General features: G+C 47.3%; 1 protein-coding gene across 1 annotated transcript in view; it reads left to right on the forward strand.

Moving 5' to 3' along the window:
* Positions 1-2520: 2520 nt before the first annotated feature.
* LOC132571745 (zinc finger protein 420-like) overlaps positions 2521-22118 on the forward strand; it is a 53577-nt gene continuing 33979 nt past the window's right edge. Inside the window, exons 1-5 of the mRNA XM_060238539.1 lie at positions 2521-2820; positions 3302-3386; positions 3933-4058; positions 4898-4996; positions 8104-8901. Coding sequence (XP_060094522.1) covers positions 2521-2820; positions 3302-3386; positions 3933-4058; positions 4898-4996; positions 8104-8901 — 1408 coding nt within the window. The remainder of the gene's footprint in view (positions 2821-3301; positions 3387-3932; positions 4059-4897; positions 4997-8103; positions 8902-22118) is intronic.

Below are 22118 nucleotides of genomic sequence, written 5' to 3' on the forward strand. Positions count from 1 at the left end.
TCCATCCAGATATTTGGATGTGAAGGTAGAATATTAGCAGACACCCTGGAACTTCGTTGGTAATACTCTAGTTTCCAGAGCCTTGGCTGATGCACTGAAATCACATCTGGGCTTTGGGCTGGCTGTGATGGCAACGTGTCCAGCAACATGATTTCTGGTCCCCTCTGTTTCTCCTGCCAGTCTGAACTCCAGGACATGTTGGAGGTGCAGGAGGTGGGAGAATGGCGTTCAGCCTAATCCAGCAAAGCTGCCACAACCTTTTGAGCTCCAGGGTTCACATTTCAAGTCTCTCAGAAGTGTTGGCAGCATTTATAACCTCCCAAGGCCCATGGGTACCTGGTGCTTCTCTTCCACCTCTCCCACCCTTGACTAAAAGTCATCACAAATTTTCTTGAGCTTAAAAAAACAAACAAGGTGTGATGACCCTGGGAACAGGGATGTGTGAGGAAGAGTTCAGAGAAGCAAATAAAACAGGACCTTGAGGCTGACATTCATCCTTCCCATGTTGTCTCCCTGGCAGACAGTGAAGAGATGTTGTCGAGGCAGCACCTTTGTAGAGGAGTGGAAATGGCTGCTCCACCTCTGGTCCAGGTAGGGGGAGAGAGGGGGGAAAGTCAGGTCCCCCCTCCTTTCTCAAGGAGGCTTTTGGTCCTGCTGACTGAGGAGAGAGAGGCTCTAAAGCCCACTCTTTCTACACATATCAAAAGTACATCCTTCCCCCTCCCAGAATGCCCCTGCGGAGAATATAGTCTCTGCCTGGGATGATCTCTGATGAGGGAATCTGCTTTTTCTTTCAGGGTCCCTATTCCTTTGAGGAGGTGGCGGTGTATTTCACCCTGGCCGAGTGGGCCCTGCTGAATCCGGGCCAAAAAGCTCTCTACAGGGAAGTCATGAAGGAGAACTATGGGTGCGTGGCCTTTCTGGGTGAGGAACTTTCATAGGTGTCACGGGTGCAAATTTGCCAAGGGAGACAGTTGGGTGTAGTGGTTAAGTGCGCGGACTGTTACGTGGCAGAACTGGGTTTGATTCCCCACTCCTCCACATGCAACTGCTGGTGTGACCTTGGGTCATTCACAACTCTCTCAGAACTGTTCAGCTCAAGAGCAGTTTCTGTCAGAACTCTCTCAGCCCCACCTACCTCGTAGGGTGTCTGTTGTGGGGAGGGAAAAGGAACGAAGACTGTTAGCTGCTCTGAGACTCCTTCAGGTAGTGAAGGGTATAAATCCAGTCTTGTCTTTCTTCTTCTTCTTCCTCTTCCTGCCGTTTGGATGATATGTGAATCAAAATACTGAACAGCAGTATGTGTATGTGAGGCCTGCCCAGCTACTTGGCCACCACTGTCCATTGTTCTTCGATGGCTCAGTTTCTCCAAGGATGGCCAGCACCGTCTCTTCTTGTCCCCAAGGAAGAGGGTTGACAACAATGACACCCTCTGCTGCTCTAAGGGTCTGCCAGTCTAACCTTCCCATACTTAACTTACATCACCCTGGTCATGTTGGACATATGCATATCTATATGGTTGCTGCTTAATCGCTGTGTGTTGCAAGCAATGTTGCATTAAAGCTAGTAGCATTAAAGTTGTGAGCGAGGCCACGTCTGACTATCGCATAGATTAGTTTTTAGAAAGTTATTTCCATAACCTTGTCAAAATCTCAGAATAAATTATTTTAAATTATATTTAAACTATTATGTTACGAATAATTTAAAGCAGGGGTAGCCAACGGTAGCTCTCCTGATTTTTTTTGCCTACAACTCCCATCAGCTCCAGCCATTGGCCATGCTGGAGAGTTACTGGAGAACTACTGTTGGCCATCCCCGAAAGAGAAAACGGAATCATGTCAAATTTCATCCAACTCTTTGCACTGTGTTGAGAGACCTGTCCTCTGGAGACCAGGTTTACCCACCTCTTTCCATGCTATTGGTAGACCTTGCCTCCGAAGACCAGGGCTACCTCTCCCTTTCAACTATATTGGTAGACCTGGCCTCTGGGGAAGAATTTTAAACTATATGCTATGAATACTTTAAAGTATAAGAGAAGACAATCAAGTCAAATCTTATCCATCTTCTACAGTATTGATAGGCCTGTTCTTTGGAGACCAGGTCTACTCACCTCTTGCCTTGCCTCCAAAGACCATCTACCTGTCCTTTTTCACTTTATTGGTAGACCTGGCCTCTGGAGACCAGGTGTACCTCTCTTCTCACTATTTTGGTAGACCTGGCCTCTGGGGAATAATTTATACACTATGAATAATTTGAAGTATAAGAGAAAATGGAATCAGGTCAAATTTTATCCATCTCCTTCCACTATATTGGTAGACCTGGCCTCTGGAGATCAGGGCTAACTGTCCCTTTCCATTAAATTGGTAGACCTGGCCTCTGGAGATCAGGTCTACCCGGCCCTTTCCATTAAATTGGGAGACCTGGCCTCTGGAGACCAGGTCTACCTGTCCCTTTCCATTAAATTGATAGCCATGGCCTCTGGAGATCAGGTCTACCCGGCCCTTTCCATTAAATTGGTACATGGCCTTTGGAGACCAGGTCTACCTGTCCCTTTCCATTAAATTGGGAGACCTGGCCTCTGGAGACCAGGTCTACCCGGCCCTTTCCATTAAATTGGTAGACATGGCCTCTGGCGACCAGGTCTACCTGTCCCTTTCCATTAAATTGGTAGACCTGGCCTCTGGAGACCAGGTCTACCTGGCCCTTTCCATTAAATTGGGAGACCTGGCCTCTGGAGATCAGGTCTACCCGGCCCTTTCCATTAAATTGGGAGACCTGGCCTCTGGAGATCAGGTCTACCTGGCCCTTTCCATTAAATTGGTAACCTGCCCTCTGGAGATCAGGTCTACCTGTCCCTTTCCATTAAATTGGTAGACCTGGCCTCTGGAGATCAGGTCTACCAATCCCTTTGAATGCATGTGTGTTGTAACAGATGTCCCCTGTCCCCTATGTATGACTACCAGGGCTTTTTTTGTAGCAGGAACTCATTTGGATATCAGGCCACACACCCCTGATGTAGCCAATTCTCCAAGAGCTTACAGGGCCTACTCTAAGCTCCAGGAGAATATGCCACATCAGGGTGTGTGGCCTAATATGCAGAGGAGTTCCTGCTACAGAAAAATCCCCGGTTGCCATTTTGGGAAGATGGAGCAGGGCAGAAACTTCTGGATTTTTATCTGGATTTTCTGATACTGCAAGTTCCTTTTGGGGTGGGGTTCCAGAGCACCTTACTGTTCTGTGACAAGTTAATGACGTTGAGGCCTGATAAGCCTGTCTTCTGGCTGTCTATTGCTGACAATAGACTAGCCCTGCTAAGGTGCAGAGAACGGCTCAGAAAAAGCAAGAAACTGGCTCTGAGCTTGAGAAAGGTGGCCCTACACTACAGGGTGGGTTTTTCCAGCGTTCGTTATCTTCCCCCCTAACAAATGGCACCTTCCCAAAAATTGTTTGGATCCCCTTTTAAACTGTGGGGTTCATGTGATGAGCTCCTAGCTTCTCTTTTCCTCCCCCACCCCCATCCCCTGGCAAAACATGTATTTTGGAGAGGCTGAAGATCACCTCCTCCTGGCTCTGATCACAAGTGTAAGGAAACTCTCAGTGTAACTGAAGGACTGGATATCTTGATAACTTCTTGTATTTAATTGTCAAGGGCAGAGAATCAGGAGCTGCACGGCAAGCAAAATGGAAACTGGGAACAATTATTTCCCGCTTTTTCCCTTGAGGTATATATGGGGAGTCTTGGGGAAGGAGGGAGAGTCATGATATAAAAAGAGCTCTACAGAAGGGCCTGGCAGGGATAAGATGTGATCGGATTCTACATTCAGGACGGAAAAAGATCTGATAAAAGAAATACACCCCTGTTCCTCAGCAGTGCCTGACTGATGTCTTGGCACCATGCCTGGGTGCTGATTGAAACTCTTCCTTTATTCCAGCAGCAGGTGTAGAGCAGACAGCTGGGGAATTCCAGGGGTTCCCTTTGGGAAAAGCCAAGAATGAAGATGTCGAAGGAATCTTGGGAGTTGGAGCTGGACCACAGTGGCAGGAGACAAGCCATACAGGTAAGAGGAGGGCGAAGCACATTCCTTGCCAAGGAGAGGTATTTTGATAACTTCATGTGTTTAATTGTCAAGAGCTGACAATCAAAAGAGCTTCACGGTGTTCAAAGGGGCCACCCAGGCTACCGAGTCCAAACCCCTGGTCAATGCAGGATCTGCCTAGAGCATCCCTGAGAAGTGTTTGTCCAGCCACTTCAAGACTGCTTGTGAGGGGGAGCTCACCACCTCCCTAGGGAGCCGATTCCGCTGTTGAACAACTCTTACTGTTACAAACCTTTTCCTAATATCCAGCTGGTACCTTCCCACCTTTAGTTTCAACCCATTATTGCAAGTCCTCTCCTTTGTGATATCCCCAGTCGAAGAAGAAAGGTCAGTCAAAAACAGAAGGAACAAAGGCCTCCGTCCTAACCAGAGAATCCACTCTAGAGAACGTGAAAGCATGACCTTTGCAAAGACCTTCATTTTGTAGGCACCAGTTCACTCGAGAGAAACGATATAATTGTTTGCATAGTAGAAAGAGTTTCAGTGTGGAAAGAGCCCTTATTTCACATCAGAGAAGTCACACAGATGGGGAACTATATAAATAGAGTGCAAAGCAAGAATCTCTCATGCAGGAGGTTTAATGAACTCATAAAGTGTGCATTATCATACACTTCCTTCTACAGCAGGAAGAAGCCACTGAAATACTTGAAACATGGATGAAAATTCGGGTGCAGATTTGGCGCCTGGTTTTTTTGGCCACTGTGTGACACAGAGTGTTGGACTGGATGGGCCATTGGCCTGCTCCAAAAAGGCTTCTCTTATGTTCGTGGGTTCTAACAGGATCTCTTTCTTTATTCCAGCTGGGGATTATCAAAGGAATGAGGAGGGTGAGGAACTGCATCCTCTATTGTCAGATGAAGTCAAGAATGAAGACTTGAGAGGCAACTTCCAAAATCAAGGTGGGCCTAAGAGAAAGAAAAGAAGCCACACGGTCAAGAAGAGGGGTAAACCCATTCCTTGCCAAGGGGGGGATTTCGAAGAACTATTTTGCATGGTGAAGGAAACATACAAGTGCTTGGTTTGTGGAATGAACTTCTCAGATCAATCTCAGTATAATGCCCACTTACGAATGCACAGTGGAAAGGAAACCCATCAATGGCTGAAGTGTGGAAAGATCATAACTTGCAAAGGAAAACTCCTTAGACATCAAAGAACACATACTGGAGAGAAATCTTACAACTGCTCAGACTGTGGGAAGAGCTATTCAGAGAAATCAGACCTGGTTCGACACCAAAGGATTCATTCAGGAGAGAAACTGTTTATTTTCTCAGAGACTGGAATGGCATTCTCTGAGGGAGGAAAAGGTAATAATAATAATATAATAATAATAATAAATTTTATTTGTACCCCGCCCTCCCCCGCCGAAGCAGGCTCAGGGCGGCTAACAACACAATGACCAATGGTATATTAATAAACAAAACATTAATAAACAACATAGTAACCAATGGTGCATTAGTAAAACAATTGCATTAAGAACATTAATTTAAGCATTATTTGACCTTAAAAACCAGTAGAACATTAATAAAAACAAACTATAACATTATCATTGACGCTATTCTAGTTAGTGCTAATGGCGGATTTTCTTCGTTGTAAAATTGTACTTCAGCTATTCCTAAAAGCTAATTTAAAAAGAGTGGTCTTGCAGGCCCTGCGGAACTGATCAAGGTTCCGCAGGGCCCGCACCTCCTCTGGGAGTTGGTTCCAGAGAAATGGGGCCGCAGCCGAGAAGGCCCGTGAGTGGGTGTTCTGTAGTTTAACTTCTCTTGGCCCAGGGGTAGTCAGTCTGTTTTTTCCTACTGACCTCAGTGCTCTCTGGGGCTCGTACGGGGAGAGACGGTCCTTCAGGTAGGCCGGTCCTCGGCCATATAGGGCTTTAAAGGTAATAACCAGCACTTTGTACTGGACCCGGTATACAATCGGTAACCAGTGCAGCTCGCGTAGCCCTGGCCGTACATGTTCCCATCTTGGGAGACCAAGCAGCAGCCTGGCCGCCGCGTTCTGCACTAGTTGTAGTTTCCGGGTCCGGCACAGAGGCAGCCCCATGTAGAGGGCGTTATAGTAGTCCAATCGTGAGGTGACCGTTGCATGGATCACCGTCGCTAGGTCCCGACGCTCCAGGAAAGGGGCCAACTGCTTCGCCCGCCTCAGATGGAAGAATGCTGACTTGGCAGTGGCTGTTATCTGGGCCTCCATTGATAATGAAGGCTCCAGCAGGACACCCAGACTCTTCACCCGCTGCGCCGCCTTTAGCTGCACACTGTCGAAGGTCGGGAGGAATATTTCCCCTCCTGGAGCGCCGCCACCCACACAGAGAACCTCTGTCTTTGCCTGATTTAACTTCAGCCCACTCAGTCTAAGCCATGTTGCGATAGCCCGTAACGCCCGATCCAGGTCTCCCGGGGCGGAGGCAGGCCGTCCGTCCATTAGCAGATAGAGCTGGGTGTCATCTGCATATTGATGGCAACCCAGCCCAAACCTCCTGGCAATCTGGGCAAGGGGGCGCATATAGATGTTAAATAACATCGGGGAGAGGACTGCTCCCTGAGGCACCCCACAATCTAGTGTGTGCCTCTGGGATCGTTCTCCCCCAATCGCCACCCTTTGTCCCCGACCCATGAGGAAGGAGGAGAGCCATTGTAAAGCAGACCCCTTAACCCCAATGTCGGCGAGGCGGTGGATTAGTAGCTGATGGTCGACCGTATCAAATGCAGCCGACAGATCTAATAACATCAGCACCGCTACACCGCCTCGATCCAGTTGCCGTTGGAGGTCATCTGCCAAGGCGACCAAGACCGTCTCCGTCCCGTGACCCGGTCGGAAGCCAGATTGGCACGGGTCCAGGACAGAAGCGTCATCTAGAAATCTCTGTAGCTGCAACGCCACTGCCCTCTAGATAATTTTACCTAAAAATGGTAAATTAGACACCGGTCGGTAGTTCGCCAATTCGGCTGGGTCTGCTGTGGATTTTTTCAGGAGGGGACGGACCAAGGCCTCTTTCAGAGGCGTTGGAAAACGCCCCTCTAAGAGGGATCTATTTATGATGTCCCGTAGAGGACATCTAAGCTCCCTCTGGCAAGATTTAATCAGCCAAGAGGGGCAAGGGTCCAGATCACATGTTGTTGGGCGAGCAGCGGAAAGAATTCCATCAACTTCTTCCAGGCTGAGTGGGTCGAAGTGGTCCAGCAGTAAATCTGAAGACAGGCGCGGAGCCTCAGTTTCACTCACTGTATCTAATGTGATAGGTAGGTCTTGGCAGAGTGACGAGATTTTATCTGCAAAATATTTCGCGAATGCCTCACAGCCTATCTCCAATTCTCTAACGTTTGGTTTGCCTTGTGGCAGTGTTACAAGATCTCCAATTACCCTAAACAATTGTGCTGGGCGCGAGTTTGCAGATGCAATCTTGGCTGCAAAGTATTGTTTCTTTGCAGCCTTGACTGCCATCTCATATGACTTCATAAACGTTCTATAGGATGTTCTCGTCACTTCGTCCTGAGTACGCCTCCACCGCCTCTCTAGTCGTCTGAGCCCTTGCTTCAGCTGGCGTAACTCCAAGGTGTACCATGGAGCCAGCCTCATGCGAGGGCGCAGAGGGCGCCGGGGTGCAATTTCGTCGATGGCCCTGGATAGCTGGTCTTGCCAGACTTCCACCAGGTCATCGAGGGAATCGCCAGTGGGCCAGGGATCCCTCAGGGCTATTTGGAACCGTTCCGGGTCCATCAGGCCCCGAGGGCGAGCCAAAATAGGCTCTCCGCCCATACAGGGTTGGGGTGACATCTCCATACGGGCCTTAAGGGCTAGGTGATCCGACCATGGAACCGCTTCATCTGCGATATCGTTCACCAAACATATAAATGCTTTCAGTGTAAAAAGTACTTCAGATGCAGATCACAGCTCCTTCTGCATGAAAGAATCCACAGAGGAGGAAAGCCTTTGGAATGTTCAGAGTGTGGAAAGAGATTCAGTCACAGTAGCAGTCTTCAAAATCATCTAAGAATCCACATAGAGGTGAAGCCTTTTCAATGCTCGGAATGCGGGAAGAGATTCATTTATAGAAGCCATCTTCAAAAACATCTCAGAACCCACACAGGGGAGAAGCCTATTGAATGTTCAGTATGTGGGAAGAGATTCACTCAGAGTGGTGCTCTTCAAGAACATCTAAGAACCCACACAGAGGAGAAGCATTTTGAATGCTCAGAGTGTGGGAAGAAATTCAGTCGGAGTGGTGATCTCCAAAAACATCCAAGAACCCACACAGGGGAGAAGCCTTTTGAATGCTCAGAATGTGGGAAGAGATTCAGTCTTAGTGGCAGTCTTCAAAATCATCTAAGAACCCACACAGAGGAGAAGCATTTTGAATGCTCAGAGTGTGGGAAGAGATTCAATCACAGTGGTAGTCTCCAAGGACATCTAAGAACCCACACAGGGGAGAAGCCTTTTGAATGCTCAGAGTGTTGGAGGAGATTCAATCACAATGGCCGTCTTCAGGAACATCTAAGAACTCACACAGGGGAGAAACCTTTTGAATGCTCAGAGTGTGGGAGGAGATTCAGTCAAAAAGGCTGTCTTCAAAAGCATATGAGAACCCACACAGGGGAGAAGCATTTTCAATGCTTAGAGTGTGGGAAGAGATTCATTCGCAGTGGCCATCTTCAAGAACATCTGCAAACCTACACAGGGGAGAAGCCATTTGAATGCTCAAAGTGTGGAAAGAAGTTCAGTCAGAAAGGCAGTCTTCAAGAACATATGAGAACCCACACAGGGGAGAAGCCATTTGAATGCTCAGAGTGTGGGAGGCGATTCAGTCAGAAAGGCAATCTTCAAGAACATATGAAAACCCACACAGGGGAGAAGCCTTTTGAATGCTCAGAGTGTGGGAAGAGATTCCTTCAGCGTGGCGCACTTCAGAAGCACCAAAGAATGCACACAGGGGAGAAGACTTCCAAATGCTGAGATTGTAGGAAAAGACTCCATCATTGTGGCCATCTTCAAAGTCATCAAAGAACCCACACAAGGAGAAATCATTAAACTGCTTTGCCCAGTTGTGTCAAAGACATTTGTTATGAGGGCCGGACCTGACCTAAACATCTTTTTGTTGGGCTGGACCATGTATGCCATAAAATGTAATGCCACATCCCTGAGATATAAACACAGGCAATCCTAATTAATGATTTTTTTTACTAAAAATACAAATATGCTTAAAACATTAACAGTATTTCCTTTATAACTGACACCTCTTGTTCTGAATTCATACTTCAGAATCTGGAGTCAATGTCTGTGCTGTAGCAGTCTTGAGTATCCTGTTTAGAAATGTATCTATATGCTGAGAACATAATTTTGATTTATGGGGATTTATTAGAGAAAAGAGATGTTCACAGAGATAAAGGTAAAGGTTGTCCCCTGTGCAAGCACCAGTCGTTTTTGACTCTGGGGTGACGTTGCTTTCACAACGTTTTCACGGCAAACTTTTTATGGGGTGGTTTGCCATTGCCTTCCCCAGTCATCTACACTTTCCCCCTCGGAAGGATGGAAGACTGAGTCAACCTGGAGCCAGCTACCTGAACCAGCTTTCGCTGGCATCGAACTCAGGTCGTGAGCAGAGGGCTCCGACTGCAGTACTGCAGCTTTACCACTCTGCGCCACGGGGTTCACAGAGATACCTTGGCCCAAACATAGACAGAAGTTTAGAAGCAGAAACCTTAAGGTGGGGGCAATTCAAACACCAAAACTGGTACAATTTCCTAATGCCAACTTCAGAAAGATTATCCTTAACACATCATCACACTGCTTCTCCCCTCACTGCAATTTGTGGCAACCTTTCATGTCTAAGTGGGGAAAAGAAAGAAAAGAGGATGGGTTTTCAGCAGAGAAGCAGACGAAGGGAACCCTGAGAGTGGGGGAAATTGTCACAGCATGTCAAAGTCCCACGGGGATCCTGTATGAAGTAGAGTAGACACATACGATGCCCTATAAAACAATGAGTATTGAGTTTATCTGTACCCGATTTAACTCCCCAACACAAATTCAAAGTGCCTTACTTTGATGAAGTGTGCTTCTAGCACACGAAAGCTTACATTCTGATTAAAACTTTGTTGGTCATAGTTGGGCCTGAGGCCTACAGGCTCCAGAGAAGCCTGCCTTGGAGTTTTTACTGAAAGCCTACATTTTTACAGAACGCCTACATTTCTGAGGATCCCTTCTGTCCCTCTGATTGGATGGCAAGGTTTTTGGAGGGAAACTAGCCCAGAGAGGGGTGAGATCTGGGAAGAGAGCATAAAAGGGCCAAGCCCAGACAGGGTGGGTTCTTTCCTGGAGAGGCTGTAGGCAGAGAAGTTCTCTTGTCTATAGAGGTTGCAGACAGAGAAGGAGGGCTCTCTGGAACAGGCAGCAGGAAAAGATCCCTTACTAGGCTTCCCATATCCCCCGCCTGGGCGGGGGACCCCAGTTTTGGAGCCTCCTCTCCCCGCTGGCCAAAAATTCAGAAAGTGGAGGTGGGGGGGGAATGGCAGCCCTTCCCACCCAGCCCCGATCCCAGCAGCTTCTCCTCTCCCCTTACCACCGATCCCCGATGCTTCTCCTCCTCCCTTCCCTTCCCTTCCCTTCCCTTCTTATCTCGGATTGCAGCAGCTTCTCCTTGCCCCTCCCCTTCCCACCCAGCTCCATCGCAGCAGCCGGAGCTTTCCTAGGCTGCTTCCCGCCCCACCCCAAAGGACCATGTGCCTTTGCACCTCCGGAGGTGGTGAAAGGCTTCAACTTCCTGTGTCTGTGAAGAAGCTGGCTGGTGAGTACAGAGGCCAATCCCCTACATTTGCGAGAAGGGGTGTGTGTGTGTGTGGAGGAGAGGGAAATGTCTTCATTAGTCCCTGTTTGTGAATTGTTTCTCATAGGGTATAATGGGGAATTGATCTGGAGGTTTCGGGGGCTCTGGGGGAGCTATTTTTTGAGGTAGAGGCACCAAATTTTCAGTATAGTATCTAGTGCCTCTCCCCAAAGTACCCCCCAAGTTTCAAAACGATTGGACCAGGGGGTCCAATTCTATGAGCCCCAAAAGAAGGTGCCCATATCCTTCATTATTTCCTATGGAAGGAAGACATTTTAAAAAGTGTGCTGTCCCTTTAAATGTGATGGCCAGAACTCCCTGGGAATTCAGTTATGCTTGTCACACCCTTGTTCCTGGCTCTGCCCCCAAAGTCCCCAGATATTTATTGAATTGGACTTGGCAACCCTATCCCTCACCCAAGGGAGGTGGTGAGTTTTGGTATTAGATAGCTAAACGCGTCAGGGCTTTTATTTGCACCAACCTTTACTGTTTCATATTCGCTATAGCACTAAATCTTTATCACCCACTTCTTGTTTTTAGGTCACTAATAATAAACTTCTTTTGTTGTTATACTGCCTGGGTTCTCACGTCTCCTTGGTCACAGTAAGAGGTATTTATGGAAGACAAGGGTGGTTGGGTGGTCTGGGCCCTCCCATGAAGACCCTTCCCAGAGTGATGGCAGCCAGTAGAAGGTCCTCATAGGCCCCTGCTGTGTGACAGTCTTAAAGGTGTGACTTGACACCTGCTTTGTTCTGCTGCTTCAGATGAACATGGTTGCCCACCTGGATTTATCAAAGTGCCTTGCGATATTTCATAAGGTTGAGAGAAGGCAATGGGCCCAAGGTCAGAAGCCAGTTTTCTGGCAGAATGGCATTTGAACTTAGGTGTCCCAGCTCCTAGCCTGATGCTCTAAATCAGGGATGTCGAACTAGGGTTGCCAAGTCCAATCCCAGAAATATCTGGGGACTTTGGGGGTGGAGCCAGGAGACACTGGGGTGGAGCTAGGGGGAGGGGGGAAACGGCGCCGGGGAGCGTGGCGAGCCGCCCCGTCTCGGAGCGGGCGACGCCGCTGCGCAGCTGCCGCCTCTTCTCCGCTCGCCGTGGCTGCTCCTCCGAGATGGGCTCAGGCTGAGCCCATCTCGGAGGAGCAGCTGCGGGGGGGGCGGGGGGGGGGGGCGGCAGCGGCGCGGCGGCCTTGCCCGCTCCGCCTCTGGGGTGGAATCGGAGGGGGGTGGAGGCGGGCCGGGGGCGTGGCGAGCCGCAAGTCCGGGTCCTAGAAGGGCCCCGATTCGCAGCTCGCCATGCTCTTGGCCTGCTTCCGCCCTTCCCTTCTCTGGTTTTGCCTGCGCTGCTGCCACCTCTTGGCTGCTCCTCCGAGATGGGCTCAGCCTGGGCCCATCTTGGAGGAGCAGCTGCGGTGGGCGGGGAGGGGGCGGCAGCGGCCTGCTCCGAGATGGGGCAGCTCGCCATGCTCCCCGGTGCCGTTTCCCCCCTCCCCCCGCTTCTGTTTTTTTGGGGAGCGGGGGAAGAGGGTGGAAATCCTGGGGTCCCCTGCCAGGGCGGGAGGGTTGGGAAGCCTACGTCGAACTCATTTGTTATGAGGTCTGGATCTGACATAAATGAGAATTTGTTAGTCTGGGCCATGTGTGTCATAAAATGTAATGCCAGGTTGCAGAGATAGAGGACACAGACAAACACAATTAATGATTTTATTTAAAAAAAAATTACAATAATTTATTTATTTTATTTATTTATTCCATTCGATTTATATCCCACCCTACCCCACCGAAGCGAGCTCATGCATAAAACGATAGTGCTTGTGGAGAAACGCCATTTTAGGCAGTGGTTTTCTGGGAATTGGCAGGAAGAGGCCATCAAACTGGAGTCAGGCTTCAGCCTAGTCTCTTCCTCCTCCCCCCTCCCCTCCGGTCTGGAAGCTGCAATTCTGAGGAGGCCTCCTAGAGAGGCAGGAAGGCTTTTAGGCTGGTCTCCCAGAAGGCTGCAGGAGGGAAAACCAGTTCCTGAGCGGGAACTGGGTTTTATATTAGAGGTTTTTGGAGGGAAACGGGCAGTTAAAAGTTGTCAGGGGAAGTTGACAGTCAGTTTGAGTTTTGATTTGAGTCTTGGTGACTGGTGAGTCGGTTCTGGATGGTATGGTCGGGGCCAGTTGTATATTAGGGAGAGAAGGAGCATTTTTCCCTACTTTATGTCTTCTGTTCACTATTTTATAATGCCTGTATATAGTTAAAAATTTTAAATAAATACTTTATCTGTTTAAAAAGGTAGTCCCTCTGTCCCACATAGGTTCCCCAACCGCCTTAGACCACCATGCTACTGCAAGAGGGGAGTCCAGGGAAGGCACACAGTTGGCAAGGGTGCCAATCCTCCAGGGGTCTCCCAAAGAAGGACTGTGGTCTCAGTCATAACCAGATGCTGGGTTGGCAGAGGATCTTGAGGCCACAGAACTGGCAAGGGGGATTGGGAGTCCTGTTCCTCTCGGTCAGGAACCCCTAAATTGAATAGGTGGTGGCAGCGTGCCCTAGTGGTGGGAAGAAGATTAGCTCTCTTCAGGAGCTGGCAACTCAAAAGGGGAGCTGACGGGACCGGGTCTGAAGGTAGAGTCGGGTCGGTTCCATCACACTTGGCGGCAGCGGTGGGATCGGACAGACAGAGGGGACAGAAGACCAAGCTAAGGGTCTGAACAGGCATTTTAAGCTGGTGTACCCACCAGGCAGTGACAGAAGTGTTATTTTATCGGGTTGACTGGAGTAGGGAAAGTTTTAGTTTAGTTAGGATGGAGCGTATCAAGACATGGGACATCCTGAATATGATGAAGCTGCAGCTCCAGGAAGAGTGTGCAAAGCATAAACTGGAGTGTGAAGATATGACTATGCTAGATATGCAAGTCCTCTCCATTTACTATAACCAGCATGCAGCGGCTCCTGTAGAAGTGCGACCAGACTCATCGGTGGAGAGCCTCCAGGAGGCTCCAGGAGGAGCAACTGGAACTGGAACGAAGGTGTCTCCAGGCTGATAGAGAGCAATGGAAGCATGAGCTTGAGGTGCAGCGTCTGAAAGCAGCCTCAAGCAAGAGTCATTTCACCCATTACACCTGAAGGAGAATATTCCCTATGGCCAATATCTTAGATTGAAACACAATTCCAGCAGTGCTGTAGACCAGTGGCCCCCAACCTTTTTGGGCCCAGGGACCACCCCCAGGGCTGGCCTGCCCACTGTGGCTCTAGGGCCAGCAGGGTGAGGACACCCAATTCTCCCCCCCCCCCCCCGTGGCACCTTCTCCCTGTTTTCCTCCCCCCGCCCCGTTTCTTCCTCTCTACTCCCGTGCAGCCTTGCCACCCGTTTTCACGATTTTAAGGTTGGGGAAGGACTGTGAAGTGCCTCCCAGGCCAGCACACCCCCCCCCCCCGGTCAGTCAGGTGATCGGAGGGGAAAATGTGGCAGCAATCACCTGATTGGCTGGGGGGGGGGGTGTCGGCCTGGGAGGCGCTTCACGGCCTCTTCCCTGGACTTAAAATGGTGAGAACAGGAGACAGAGGAAGTGGCAGGGGGGGGTAAGGCTGTGCTGGGGGGGAGAGCGGCAAGGTTGCGCGGCCCTTTGGAAACAGGCCTTGGCCCGATACCGGTCCCTGTCTTGGGGGCTGGGGACCCCTGCTATAGACTATGAACAGGAAGCAGACAAATTGACAAGGCCAGGGGTGTCAAACTCATTTGTTATGAGGGCTGCATCTGGCATAAAAGAACTTGTTGGACCAGGCCATGTCTGGTTGGGCCGAGCCATGTGTGTGCCTATTTAAGATTAGGTAGCAGAGATATAAATTTTATAAAGAACACAAACACAAATATATATATATATATTTTAAATGTAAAACATGCTTAAAACTTTAGACTCATTGGTCTTAAAGGTGCTTTCCTTGTATTTCTCCCAGGGAACTGGGCAAAGGAAGCTCTGGCTCTTTTCTTCCTTCTCCAGGGACTGGGTGGGGGAGGAGCCTCAGTCAATAGAAGGAAGAGAGGCTTAGTTCGGTAGTTCTGCTGTGCGATTAAGAGAGCCTGGCAGAGCAAGCTATTCCTCAGCAAGGGAGGAGCCTCAGCCAATGGAGAAAATAGAGGTTTTTTTCTGTAGCTTTGTGCAATTGAGCAAACCTTGCCAAGCAGGCTGTTATGCAGAAGGAAGCAAGAGAGAGGGAGAAGAAAGCAGATGACAGCCAGTTGCTCGGGGGCCTGAGAGGAGCCCTCTGGGGGGGGGGCCTGATTCGGCCCCCAAACTGCATGTTTGACACCCCCTGGTTTACCTGATGACTGGCTGAACTCACTCTTTAATAAACTGTGAACACAATAATCAAAACTTGCAACGTTTCGTTGAATTCACACCGATGCAAGAATAAACATGACTGCGCAAGCGATGCAAACAATTGCTCAACAAATAAGCAATGCGACAAAATGTATGAGCAATGCGGAAAAGGCACAATAGCAGACAATGGTAGAAAAGAACTGCTTCGGATTCAAAGCCTCAAAAGAATGCCACACGATACATGCAACCGGATTTCTGCCCATTTCCACCATGAGTCTTCTTCAGGTCATGTGCCAAACCTCTTGCAAACTTTGAGTCTAAAACGAACAAGATGTGCATCAAAAAAGAACCTTAGCAAGGGGAAAAAAATTCAGAAAGCCAGAAAGGGATATAGTTTAATTGAAGACAATACAAAGAGAACATGTACCATAAACAAAATTCTTGTGCCTGAAATGCATCTAGTTTCTTTTTTTAATCATACTGGAGTTTTATCCAGTTTAATCAAACTGGAGAGCCAGTTTGGTGTAGTGGTTAAGTGTGCAGACTCTCTGGGAGAACCGGGTTTGATTTCCCACTCCTCCACTTGCACCTGCTGGCATGGCCTTGGGTCAGCCTTAGCTCTGGCAGAGATTGTCCTTAAAAGGGCAGCTGTTGTGAGAGTCCTCTCAGCCCCACCCACCTCACAGGGTGTCTATTGTGGGGGAGGAAGGGAAAGGAGATTGTAGGCTGTTCTGAGACTGTCCTTGAAAGGGCAGCTGCTGTGAGAGCCCTCTCCAGCCCCACCCACCTCACAGGGTGTCTGTTGTGGGGGAGGAAGGGAAAGGAAATTGTGAGCCGCTCTGAGACTCTTCAGAAGGGAGGGCGGGATATAAATCCAGTATCATCATCTTCTTCTTCTTCTTCTTCTGGAAAGCCAGGAGTGTGAGAGGCTTGAGTAAGGAGGAGGCCGCAAGAGAAAATACGGAGGTGAAACTGTTGAGTTCTCATGAACATTTTTTGTAAATGAGAGCTGAGCAAAGAATTGCAGAAAGTTAGACGCCCACTCTTCTGCTCATAATTATGAAAATCATGGTGATTTCTTCTTCTCAACAAAGGGATTTCTTCAGAGACAACCCTCAAAAACAAATGATGCAATCAGCAGAATCAAAAGCAAAATACTATTTCTTCTTCTGGTGTATAAAAGCCTCCTAGGATGGCAAGAATCTGGACAGGGATTTGATGCAGGAGGGAACTGTGCCAGTGTTTACTGTAATACCATCCCTTTCAGATCTGAAGCCTCATCCCTGGGCGCTAGTGTCTCTGCTGCCTCATTTCTCCTCCTTTGTTAGGCCTGTAGCTGAGCGAGAGACACAAGGGAGAGGGTATACGGGGCTAGATCCAGAATGCTGGTCCTGATCCTGGTCTTGATGCTGCTATTGCTGTTGCCCCAGAATGTCGTCTGCGGGATGCTGGAAGCAAAATGCCCATTGAAGTTGATTGAGGATGTCAGCAATCCGTGGAATTATTACAAGCCAGGAGACTACCTCATTGGCGGGCTTGTATCTCTGAAGCATGCTTACTTGCATCCGGTCATCTTTAATAAGCCTCCCTTTACCAGATTAAAACAGTAAGTAATTTGAGATGTTGGACTGAATGCATCTTCACTTGATTCAGGTTTCACGGTCTTTCATTGTTCCTGCCCTGATTAGATCGCTCTCTTGGTGTAGTGGTTAAGTGCATGGACTCTTATCTGGGAGAACGGGGTTTGATTCCCCACTCCTCCACTTGCAGCTGCTGGAATGGCCTTGGGTCAGCTGTAGCTCTTGCAGAGTTGTCCTTGAAAGGGCAGCTTCTGGGAGAGCTCTCTCAGCCCCACCTATCTCACAGGGTGTCTATTGTAGGGGAGGAAGTTAAAGGAGATTGTGAGCTACTTTGAGACTGAGATTTAAAGTGGAGAGCGGGATATAAATCCAATATCATCTTCTGTCTTATGTCATTCTTTACATAAGAATATAAGAGAAGCCATGTTGGATCAGGCCAATGGCCCATCCAGCCCAACACTCTGTGTCACGTAAGAACATAAGAGATGCCATGTTGGATCAGGCCAGTGGCCCATCCAGTCCAACACTCTGTGTCACGTAAGAACATAAGAGATGCCATGTTGGATCAGGCCAGTGGCCCATCCAGTCCAACACTCTGTGTCACATAGTGGCCAAAAACCCCAGGTGCCATCAGGAGGTCCCAGTGGGGTCACGACACTGGAAGCCCTTCCACTGTGCCCCCCCACTCCAAGCACCAAGAATACAGAGCATCACTGCCCCAGACAGAGTTCCATCTATACCCTGTGGGTAATAGCCACTGATGGACCTCTGCTCCATATGTTAAGAACATAAGAGAAGCCATGTTGGATCAGGCCAATGGCCCATCCAGTCCAACACTCTGTATCACACAGTGGCCAAAAATTTATATATATATGTATGATATATATACATATATATATACACACTGTGGCTAATAGCCACTGATGGACTTCTGCTCCATATTTTTATCTAACCCCCTCTTGAAGCTGGCTATGCTTGTAGCCGCCACCACCTCCTGTGGCAGTGAATTCCACATGTTAATCACCCTTTGGGTGAAGAAGTACCTCCTTTTATCCGTTCTAACCCAACTGCTCAGCAATTTCATTGAATGCCCACGAGTTCTTGTATTGTGAGAAAGGGAGAAAAGTACTTCTTTCTCTACCTTCTCCATCCCATGCATAATCTTGTAAACCTCTATCATGTCACCCCGCAGTCAACATTTCTCCAAGCTAAAGAGCCCCAAGTGTTTTAACCTTTCTTCATAGGGAAAGTGTTCCAAACCTGTAATCATTCTAGTTGCCCTTTTCTGGACTTTCTCCAATGCTATAATATCCTTTTTGAGGTGCGGCAACCAGAACTGCACACAGTACTCCAAATGAGACCGCACCATCAATTTACACAGAGGCATTATGATACTGGCTGATTTGTTTTCAATTCCCTTCTTAATAATACCCAGCATGGCGTTGGCCTTTTTTATTGCAATCGCACACTGTCTTGACATTTTCAGTGAGTTATCTACCATGACCCCAAGATCTCTCTCTTGGTCAGTCTCTGCCAGTTCACAACCCATCAACTTGTATTTGCAGCTGGGATTCTTGGCCAGCAATGTGCATTGCTTTGCACTTGGCCACATTGAACCTCATCTGCCACCAATCCCCTCTTGAAGCTGTCTATGTTTGTAGCTTCCACCACCTCCTGTGGCAGTGAATTCTTTTGGGGGGAAAGGTGGTAAGGTGTAGCCCACTCTTCAGACCCCAGAAGGTAAGCAGGGTCAGTACTTGGATGGGAGGCTACTAAGGAAGGATTTCTCTGCATAGGAAGGCAATTAAAAGCCACCCCTGCATCTCACTTGCCTTGAAAGCCCCTCACTGGGGTTGCTGTAAATTGGCTGTGATTTAACTGTACTTTTACACGCACATTCTTTCTTTGGAGAATAATCCAGGGCTGTATGAACAGCGAGACACCACCTTACCTGCTAAAGGCCATGTTACATGTTTGCTGAAATTAGCTTGTTGAAATTCCTTTTGACCCCTGAAAGAATATAATTAATATATATTTGTATATAACAAATGTTTAGATTTTTAACTATAACTTATGAAATGTTGATTTTAATGCTTAATTTTAGATTTTATGTTAGTTTTATATGTTGTAAGCCGCCCTGAGCCACCTAGTGGGAAGGGCGGGATATAAATCTTAGACAAATAAATAAATAAATAAATAAATAAATAAATAAATAAATAAATAAATAATAAAGAGAGCAGATATGAAGGCTTTTTGGTTCTGTTGTAATGCAAAATGTCACCTTGCGGATACCCACAAAACGACCTGTCAAGATAAATCAAATCAAAACCTGTCAAGGTAAAATGTTGCTAAAAGTGTTACTTTGTCATCACAATTATTTTCATTATATTTATTATACACTTCACAGTTTTTTATGCATTATAAGTACAGTTCTAAGGATTAAAATCCAGACAGTTTTATTTCCTGGGGGGAAAAACAGGTTTGATCTGAGGTTTTCCATGAACAAAATTTCTGTAAACAAAAATGAATGAAAATTTCTTTCTTTCTTTCTTTCTTTCTTTCTTTCTTTCTTTCTTTCTTTCTTTCTTTCTTTCTTTCTTTCTTTCTTTCTTTCTTTCTTTCTTTCTTTCTTTCTTTCTTTCTTTCTTTCTTTCTTTCTTCCTTCCTTCCTCCCTCCCTCCCTCCCTCCCTCCCTCCCTCCCTCCCTCCCTCCCTCCCTCCCTCCCTCCCTCCTTCCCTTCCTTTCCCTTCCCTTCCCTTCCCTTCCCTTCCCTTCCCTTCCCTTTCTTTTTCTGGCAGTTCTTCAAATACAAAATATGGAGTCATCTTGACGTTCCTCCTTGCCATTCAGGAAATCAATCAGAATCCCAGAATCTTGCCCAATTTCACTCTGGGCTACGACATCTATGACAACTATTTCAAAGCAAGGTTGACTTACGATGGTGTGTTAGACCTCCTCTCTACAGGGGAAGAGAATATTCCAAACTACCACTGCAGAGGCCAGAGGACACCATTGGCTGTTCTTGAAGGGTCTGAGTCTGAAATCCCAATCGAGATTTCCAATCTACTGGGCATCTACAAAATCCCACTGGTATGAAGCGGGTGAGGGAGTATTATCCTAGTTTTTTCAGTGTTTAAGTGTCTGAACTTTGACTTCCTTAAGTAAATTCTTGCTGGGTTTCAAGGCTTTTGAACTTCCTGTTTCTGGCGCACTGGTCCCTGGTATCAAAACTGATGCTGGATGCAGACAATAGTCTTTCAGAGACCTAAGGGATATTTTGCTTTCTCTTGCAGAAGTCTTTCTTTTGATAGATATACATTTATTTATTTTAGAAAGGAAATAATATTATAGAAGGGACACAAAAAGGAGAAGAAGGATTATATGATATAATTGTATATATCAAGGATAATTATACATTACAGAATGTATAAAACAGAAAATATTTCTCCCCAACATCCCCTTCATTATAATTTTTAAGACGTTATCTGTAAAATACAATGGTCCTTACTTCTGTTGGAGAACTTTTTATATTCAACGTTTTGAATTTTGAATTTCACGATCTATTTTGCAACTACATTATTCGTTTCATCATCAATACATATTCAATATTACATATATTGCCATTTCTACATCTCGCTATAACTTTTGATATATCGAAGTATAAAAGAAAGTCTGTTATATATCTCATAATAAGAAAATATGTTTCTGCTCAAAATCCTTGTACATTTATATTCAAAACTTGTTCTCATTCTGCTTCTCTACTTCAATACATTTATATAAAATTTTAAAATTTGTCTCCTTGCATAATGTCTTCGGAACCACCTCTCCCCATATGAGCCCCCCTGGGCTCTGAAGTCAGCTACGCAACATCTTCTTGTGATCCCTGGTCTTAAGGATGTCCGACCGGCTTCGACGAGGGCCAGGGCCTTTTTGGTCCGGGCACCTACCTGGTAGAATGAGCTCCCACTGGAGATCCGGGCCCTGTGGAACTTATCCAAGTTTCGCAGGGCCTGTAAGATGGAGCTCTTCCACCAGGCTTTTAATTGATCCAGCGGGTGTCAAGACACCACTCCCCCCCGCACCCTACCATCAAGGTGCTCAACCTACATGATGTTGTGTGGTCTGTTGCCAACTGTATGGATCACTGTTCTCTGATCTGATTTGACATATCTGTAGTTATGATATTGCAAGTCCTAGCCTCTGCTGCCAACATTTATCCTGGGAAGCCTTTGAAAGCCATTTATTTTGGAAAGCTATTTATCCTGGAAAGCTTTTGAGGAAAAAGCGACGTTTTCCCAGGGTTTTCTGTGTTCTGACCAGCCTTGTGTGCACCTGGATACATAAACATTACATGGGCATCTTTTCATCATGAATACTGGGATTGTTCTCATCCTTTGCTTTCTAGGTCAATTATGGGTTTGTCCCTCACATTCCTAGTGATCCAGCTCAGTTCCCTTTTGTCTACCAAATGATTTCCAAAGAGGAGAAAAAATACCTGGGGATTGTCAAACTGCTCCTTCATTTTGAATGGACATGGGTTGGTCTTGTTGCAGAAGATACGGACAATGGAGAACAGTTCATGAGACTCTTCCCCCCTCTGGCCAGCAACCGGGGAGTCTGTTTTGCCTTCTCACTGAGTTTCTCAGTAACAGCCCTACCAGACGATATAGTAAAACGATTCTTGTCCTCTTCCGCCTTTCACTTGTGGACCAAAGTCAATGTGTTGGTTCACTATGGGGAGCCGCGGGCTTTTATAACTATACCTGAGTATATACAGGAAGCAGCTCAAAATCAGATCAAAACCCGTGAGGGGAAAGTCTGGATTACAACAGCTTCGTGGGACCTCACCTTGTATTCGCTCGTTCGGCTTTTGTCTTCTGAGGGCGTACACGGCTTTGTTTCTTTTTCCATCCAGACAAACAAAAGGATAAACTACAATGATTACAAAGCCGTTTTCTCTGCCATCAATAAATGTGGGAAGACAGCCTTTGGTTGTGTCTATTCAAAGACTTCCTTGTCTGTGAAAGGCCGAGTCAGATGCAAAGAGAGGGAAAAGCTGGAGGCAATTTCTCAGGATATGAAGGAAAGTATTCAGTCTCTAGACAGCTGCAGTTCCTTCAATGCCATTCTCACTGTGGCACGGGCCTTACATGCCACATACTCATCAGGATCCAAGCAGCTGTTAGGCAGGGACAGATTGGGCCTTCAGAGGGTACAGCCATGGCAGGTATACCTTTCCCTTCTTAAATGGTTGAACATTAAGTGTTGGTTAATTCTGTTATCCGGAATTCTGGTGTTGATATGGTCT

The sequence above is a fragment of the Heteronotia binoei genome, chromosome 5 (assembly GCF_032191835.1).
Source record: "Heteronotia binoei isolate CCM8104 ecotype False Entrance Well chromosome 5, APGP_CSIRO_Hbin_v1, whole genome shotgun sequence".
NCBI lineage: Eukaryota > Metazoa > Chordata > Lepidosauria > Squamata > Gekkonidae > Heteronotia > Heteronotia binoei.